Source organism: Dipodomys ordii, unplaced genomic scaffold, assembly GCF_000151885.1.
Source record: "Dipodomys ordii isolate 6190 unplaced genomic scaffold, Dord_2.0 Scaffold4, whole genome shotgun sequence".
Lineage (NCBI taxonomy): Eukaryota > Metazoa > Chordata > Mammalia > Rodentia > Heteromyidae > Dipodomys > Dipodomys ordii.
In genome coordinates this window covers 34,100,310-34,108,455 of record NW_012267220.1, presented here as the reverse complement: position 1 = coordinate 34,108,455, position 8,146 = coordinate 34,100,310, and the positions used below count along the sequence as shown (strand labels likewise).

Below are 8,146 nucleotides of genomic sequence, written 5' to 3'. Positions count from 1 at the left end.
AATTTCACAGTATTGTGGAATAATGATGCTCATTTAAAGTCACAAGTTCATTCTAACTTTCCTGGAGCAAATTGTCTATCACAGTCTATATCATATAACGGTGTTCACATGTTATACACCATACATCTGATCAGCAGCAGGGGGATATTTAGTAGTGGTTTGACCAGATAATCATCGTCTTTTGCCTAATTGCTTAGAAGATCTTACTACTCACACCTATTATGCTGAAATGGCCAAAGGGTTGACTTTTTATCTACACACTGCTGAGAGTGACCAGTTAGCTATTGGGTAATCTTTCTGCTTCTTTTGATTATGTGTGTTTCCTATGAATATGTGCATAGACTTTATTAAAAACTTTAGATCATGTGTTTTCTACAGTACATGGAAATTGTAGTTATAAACTCCTTTCAACATAGTCTGTCAGTACATTTAAACTTGTCACATAAATTTAGAAACTATTCATTTGTGTTTCTTTCCTTTTTTTTCCAGGTATTTTGCACTGTCTTGGTTTGCTTCTGCATAGCTTGTTTTCTACCACTTTAGCTGTGCCTTCAGTCTTGTTTTTTGCTGGTTATTTTAAAGATAATGTCTTTCCAACTTTTCTCAAACCACAGTCCTCCAGAACTCATTCTCCCAAGTAACTAAGATTACAGTCATACACTACCAGCAATCGGCTAATTCTTTTACATTTAATAACCCTAAGCAAATCCAGAAAGCACTTATTACAAGGTAGGCCTTTTGTTGGATTCATGAGTTAGTTATTTGTGTGGCAGATAGCAGTCCAAACTAAATTACTGATGCGTATTTATAAATTTTGTATATCAACTATTGAAACAGACAACAAAATAATATGTCTTAAAAGTCAAAACACTTGACAGGCGCTGGTGGCTCATGCCTGTAATCCTAGCTACTCAGGAAGCTGAGATCTAGGATCACGTTTCAAAGCCAGCCCAGGCAGGAAAGTCCATGAAACTCTTATCTCCAATAAACCACCAGAAAACCAAAAGTGGTGCTGTGGCTTAAGTGGTAGAGTGCTTGCCTTGAGCTGAAGAGCTGAGGGACAGCGCCCAGGCCCAGAGTTCAAGCCCGACAACCGACACAAAAAAGGGGGAGGAAGGTAAAACACTTGCTTTTAGAATTATTGCCATTGATAGACTTAATTCAAAATTCTACTTAAAATTGTTTGTATAGAACTTGAGCCTCTACTCCCCTTACTCCCCCCACTTCCCCAGCCACTGGCTGCAGTTTGTGTGTATTACCTGAAAAGTGTCAGTCTCATTCACAGGATGGTGTCAAAGCAAAAATGAAACTGAGATGGCACTGGTGGCTCACACTAGTAATCCAAGTTACTCAGGGAGCTGAGTTTTGGAGGACTATAATTCAAGGTCAGCCCAGGCAGAAAAGGTCACTAGGCCCCATTGGAGGTATGGCTCAAGTGTAGCCAGCTTAGCAAGTTAAGGCCCTGAGTTCAAGCCCCAGTACTGGAGAAGGGAGGGAGGGAGGGGAGAGAGAGAGAGAGAGAGAGAGAGAGAGAGAGAGAGAGAAAGAGACAGCTCTACATTGCAGAGAAGACAAAGCTAATGACATGAAAATATTGTCTTATCAAGTTACTGTCTATTAAAATTATCTCTTAACAAGAAAATATATTTTTATGATTCAAATAAACAATCATTTTCTATATACGTACTTTGGATTACAAGGTAATGGTTGTGAATTTTTAAAACCACAGTTCCCAAATCTTGCATGTGGAGAATTAACTTCTTTAAAACAGTCATAGGGAGCCCCTTGAGCACCTTAAAAATGCAAACATGTGCTTGAGTTATCACCTTTCATCGAAATTAAACATCAACAAACTAATGAAACTTTTATTTCTAAATATTCATGCTTCTTTTGATTACACTTCAGTTTCCATGTGCATTACATATAACAAAAGGCAGTAATTACATCTAACACAAAACAATTGCAGAAAATTATATAGCAATTTGCTGTCCTTACCTGTGGAAGCAACTACTTCCTAGTCCAATGAGTGTTGAGCTTGCTTTGAACCTGCTCTCTTAATGAGAAATTACACATTGGTAGAAATATCTGCAGCCAGTGCATAATTTCCCATAGTGGCATTGTTCGTTTGTTGTTTTTTTTTTTTTCCTCTGCTGCAGAATCCGCAGTATTTTAACGGAACCTCATGGGATGTTGAATAGCTAGATGAGCTGTGTAAATCTTGGGAGATTTAGGAGTTATTCCTATTTCATTAGATGCTAGGATGGAAATCTAGAAGTGGAATCTAGGATGGAAATCTTAAGGAAACATTTGGGGAAATGATCATGTCAATCTTACAGACAACAGTCCTGATGGATAGGTTTTCCTAGGCAAAGAGGTCAGACAGCAGAATCTGTCCTGGTTACTGTAGGCTACCCTAGTCAAGGAAAAGATAAGCTAAATTCAGAAGAGAATCCACTATTTCAAAGCAGGAAACAAAGGAAACACAGTAAGCAATCCTAGCTACTCCAGAGGCAAAGATTGGAAATCATACAGTTCAAGACCAACTTAGGCAAAAAGTTCCACAGACCTCAAGTCAATCAATAAAGTGCTGGGCATAGTGGTACCTGTCTGCCACCACAGCTATTTGATGTGGAAAAATTCTAATCTAGGTCAGAAAAGATTAAAGAGAGAGTAAAAGAGAAGGAGAGGGATGGAGGGAAGAGAAAGAAAGAAAGGGAGAGAGAGAGAAAGAGAGAGAGATTTAAAAATAAGGAAAGCTACTCAGGAGGCTGACATCTGAGAATCATGATTTGAAGTCAGAACAGACAGTAAAGTCCATGAGACTCTTATCTCAAATTAACCACTTCCAGAAGTAGAGCTGTGACTCAAATGGTAGCACATTAGTCTTGAACAAAAAGCCCAGGACAATGCCTAAGTCCTGAGTTCAAACCTCCATACTGGCACAAAAAAAGGAAGAAGAAAGCAAGAAGGGTCAGGAAATGACTCAGAAGTAGTATGCCTGCCCAGCAAATGCAAAGCCTTCGGTTCAAATCCCAGTACCATAAAAAATCTCTACAGATTTGATGGGCAAACGCATCTTAGGGGAAAAGTGCTCATCTTACTCTCAGTCCAACCACTATAGATGGGACAGGTGGAAGGCTGGCATCTCTGGAAGTGATGGGGAGAAGGCTGGAGAAATGAAACTGAGAAGACTGTTCAAAAAGTAGTCACGGACAACACATTTATGGCTGTGCAGTATAAACAGTGGCATATGATTGGGCTCAAACAGCCAAACAACTGTATATGTGCTGCCCTAAGAAGGATGGGCCTTTGGAACAGATGTCTTCTTGAAGTTGAGGCAAGTTCTGAAGGAGCTCATGGCTAGAGACATCTGACCACACAGCTGGCACTACAACTTGTCCAAAACATTGCTTTTATTTTACATGTTCATTATTTAACTGTACATCGCACAACCAGTGGTTTTATATTTCCTTTATGCTTTCATCTCTTGATCATAGACACAAGTTTCAAATAATTCAAAAGATGACATGAATCACAAAATATATATAGCATTTGGTACAAACTAGACTCCTGAGGACATCGTTGGTTATTTAACTGGAATTGGGTGTTTTTGATCTTTATTCCTTCTGGAAAAAATGCAATTTTTCTTTGAATATAGTTAACTGTATAATTTTGCTGTATTCAAATTATTTTGATTTCTCTAATCTGGAGTATACTGAGAAAGCAGGAATCATAGTTGCATTATTCCAAAAATACAAATATAAACCATGTGACCTATGAGTACAGTTATCCTACCAGTTGTTCATCAGTGAAGAAATCTGACTACTGTGATGAAATTCATTCTGTGTTTTGAAAGTTTCACACTATTATAATTAGATTTTTGAATGTTAGGAGTAAGAGGGGTAATTAAGTAAAATTATGGACTGAATGGATTCACTTTTAAAATGGTTTAGATGTATTGCGATCTACAAACAACAAATTTTCTCCCCAGGTAGTTAAATACCCAAACCAAAACTTACACCATGAGAAAAGGAACATACAGCAAACACGACCTGTGAAAAATCTCAAGTATACCTATAAGCACCTACCTATACCTTATATAATTCAAGTCTGACCTTTAATAAGGTTCCAACCAGATTCATCAACTTCTAGTGTTGTACAATGCTTAATATCAACAACACAGGGATTCAAATTTAAGGTAAAGGAAACTGAAAAGAAAGAGCAATACCTTTACCAAATAATGAGGCACACTGGTAGTCAGTGGTTTGGCATTGTCCATTATAACAATATGCAGACCCCATCCTGCACAAATGTCCATTCAATGCATACGTGTCAGGAACACAGTGACTAGAAGTTCCATTGCAATACTCCGTGAAGTCACACTCCTGGTCAAGGCTCTTTCTACAGGGAGTGCCTGCTACTGAGAACTAGAAGAAAAAGAAAAGGAAAACCATGTTCTGTGAGTCTTCTTACTGAAGAGACTCATCCAATAAAAATAATCTGGCCATTTACACTGAAGGGAATAGCATAGCTCCCAAGACTGAAAACTCACCTAAGGAGAAATCAGATATAGTATCAATTGTAAAGCCCAAAGAGTGCCTGTCTTAAAGTAATAAGCCCTTCTGATAGCAGATCTGCACCTTCCTACCTGCTCTTTGCTCTACAATGTTAGAACTGTAACTTACCCAGCATTTGGAGGGAGACCAAACAGATTGCCCGAAACATTTTTGTTCTTTGAAAGTGAAGGATCTCTGTGTTCAGAGAGACCCGGGAAGCAGTCTACCTGGTTGCAGCCCCTGGCTTTGACTCTTGCTGGTTTCTTTATGTGAGGGAGTCACACAACACACATGTTCACTTTTGTAATGATAAGCACACTTGTAATGATAAGCACATTCTCATAGAGTCCTTAGTAGTATTAAATTGATTTAATGAAAAACTGCTTAGAATAATATTTGGTAATAATGTATGTTATACTTATTATGAACACCACGAATACATTATCTGAGAGCATAATTGTCTCTTTCTGCATAGTTCCTATAAAGAGAATTACTATATAAATGCCTGTCTGACTACAAATGTGTAGACTGAAATATGGTAGATTAAGGGGAGAGCCCAAAGAGTATAATTCCTTAGAAAGACTAACTCACAGTCCAACAAAATAAACACCAGGAAATGGGTCCTTAAAAGGGGAGTGGATATCTGCAAAGGAACATAAATCTGAAAATGGAATAGATGGTACTAATTATAAAATTATTGTTTTCTTATTTCACTTGATATAAAAGACCTGCTCACAATTCAGGAAGTATCATACTATAAGTCAGCGCTCCCTGATTAATCAAAGATTGGCAAACTCCTGGGGAAAACAATAAAATTATTTTCAAAGATATAAGGAGCAAACCAATAGAGAATATAAAAGTAAGTCATATTTTGCATAGTTGCAGAGTTTTTATTTAATTTGCAAAGCAATTTTAAGTCTTATAGTAGGAGTTGGGAATTCAAAGTAGTATATTTGTTTTGGAAAACAGTTTTTCAATTTCCCATGAATTTCCATATTCACTTACTCTGTGAACTGGCAGACTCATTCTGAAGGATTGAACTAAGAAAAATGAAACAGTATGCTCATGCATAATTTGCCCATGTGTATTATTATTATTATTTTTTTCTTTATTTTATTTGTCTGTTGTGGGGCTTGAACTTTGGGCCTGTGAGCTGTCCCGGAGCTCTTCAGCTCAAGGCTAGCACTCTACCACTTTGAGCCCCAGCACCACTTCCAGTTTTCTGATAGTTAATTGGAAATAAGAGTCTCACGGACTTCCCTGCCCAAGCTGGCTTTGAACCATGAGCCTCCCATCTCAGCCTCCTGAGTAGCTAGGATTACAGGCATGAGCCACCGACAGCCGGCTACCAACATATATTATTTATAGTAGGAACATTTTATTCACCCCAAATCAAAAGTGGTCCAGATGTTGCTCTACAAGGGAGTGAGCTGACAGACTGTGGTATATTATTGTAGTACTCCCAGGATGGCCCAGCAACTCAAAGGGTAAAACACTATAGCCTAAACATTTAAATGTGTTAGATGTCTAATCCACATGTTTACAAATATTATTGGGATTTATTGCATATTTTTGTAAAACTGAATTAATTATAGAGGCCCAAACAGACTGTCAGGTGCAAGAGTAAGCATGGAGGCTGCCTGACTACAGGCGGAGGGGACCTAGAGGAATCCCCTGCCTACACTGGGATGCTGGTTTTTTATGCGTAGGAAGTGGATGCTTCGCCTCTACTACTTGAGCCATTCTGCCAGTCCCCTTTTGCCTCAGTTAATTTCAAGATAGAATCTCACTGTTTATGTCCAGGGCAGCCTCGGCTGTAATCCTCCTATCTGTGCTTCCCTATGTCCCTAGGATGCCATTGTGACCAGATATTGTGCTTCCCCCATGGCTGCGGATAACAGGCTCATGCCATTATGACAACTGATTGAGATGGGGTCTTGTAATTTTTATGCTTAGCCTGTCTTGTTCTATGATCTCTGAATCTCAGCCTCGAAGGGAGCTAGGATTATAGTATTGAGCCATCACAATTTCTTATCTAAGAATATTTTATTGGAGATAATGTTATATTGGTACATATATTTTTTATCCACATTTTCTAACTTTTGAACAATAGACAATAATTTAGGTAACTGTTCATTAGCTGTAACTATCATTTGCTTCCAGTGTGTATATGTCTGTGTGTGAGAGAGATCTGCCTTTTACTTGACATGTGAGAGATCTTTACATAATCTCATTCATGTTACAACTAGTCACTTCATTTTTAACTACATGATTTTATGAATGTCAGAAGTGTTGATAATTTCGAAAGTGGTAAGCTTGGTGGTTTCAACATCACCGCCAATCTAAAATGCCCTTCTAATTTCTGAGTCATTTTCTTAATACTCTTGTTTTATGCATGGATAACCATTTTCAGTTCCACATTAACTCTGCGAATGTAACCTTCCACTAGAATTCAGTTTCCCTTTCACCACTGCCGGTCACTCACCTCACACTTCGAGGTACAGCACGCTCCAGACCCACACTTTGCTGAGCTTTTCAGTTTACATGTTTGATAATCACAGCACTTTTTAAATTGACATTCCTAAAATTTTAAAAGAAATATTACCCAGTCCTGTTTAAGAACTCTTGTTTCTTAATCTCAACATCAATTTAATACATTACACTCGAGTTATATATATATATATATATGTATATATATATATACATATATACATATATATATATGTATATATATATACATATATATGTATATAATTACATAAAAGGAACATTTATATTTCTAGAATATCCAAATACATAACGAACTAAAGGTAAAGATCTAGGATCTAAATTAGTAGTATATAATAGCATTTCAGTTTGCTTGTTTGTTTGATTGCAGGGCATTAGGGGTAGAACCCGGGGCCTTGCACATGCCGGACACTCTATCACTGAGCCAGTTCCCCAGGGATCAGTAACATTTGTTAATTAACTCATAAATTCAGTGTGGAATTGAACCTGTGGGAGGGAGAAAGGTGAGTTTCTAAGTGAAACATAAACATCACTCAATTGTCTTATCAATGATTTGTTTGCTAACATTCCTCTTAGTTTAAAAAGTATAATTAGTTTAAATTCATTTTTAAAGATGGATTAAAGATTATTACTGTGCTTTAAAATATTCCTTGGGAGAGTTCCTGGAAGATGGTGGAGGAGAAGCTGGATTCTGAACAAGCTCTCGCATAGAAAGCAGTTTTAGAGTTCCAGTAAACAGTCCTAAGCCAGAGAATCACACCAAGTGTGCCATCACAGGACAGAGAGTTAGGCAACAGAGGGGAAGCCAAGGCAAGGAGACACATCTGAGTGCTTGCCAGCAGCCATGGCGGCGGCGGCAGGCTCGCCGCAGCGGCAGCAGCCATACCTGAGTCACAGAGAGCCCGGGACAAAGGAGTCAGACGGAGCAGGCGAGTGGATTCTACTCAACACCAGCAAAAACCGACAAGGAGTGGATATCATCATCCTGTAGTTCACAGACAAGAGATGACCCAGGAACCAAGACTGGGCATGAGTAGAAGCCCGACATCCTCACTCCTTCTCAGGGAGCAGAGGAGGGAAGG

The 8,146-nt window shown here is 38.4% G+C and overlaps 1 protein-coding gene across 1 annotated transcript in view; it reads right to left on the bottom strand.

Moving 5' to 3' along the window:
• The window catches only part of LOC105991683 (disintegrin and metalloproteinase domain-containing protein 18-like), a 68,952-nt gene that overhangs the window by 24,072 nt on the left and 36,734 nt on the right, over positions 1-8,146 (bottom strand). Inside the window, exons 13-15 of the mRNA XM_013024369.1 lie at positions 7,042-7,137; positions 4,229-4,427; positions 1,688-1,793 (exon numbers count right to left, since the gene is read on the bottom strand). Of these exons, the coding sequence (XP_012879823.1) occupies positions 1,688-1,793; positions 4,229-4,427; positions 7,042-7,137 (401 nt within the window). The remainder of the gene's footprint in view (positions 1-1,687; positions 1,794-4,228; positions 4,428-7,041; positions 7,138-8,146) is intronic.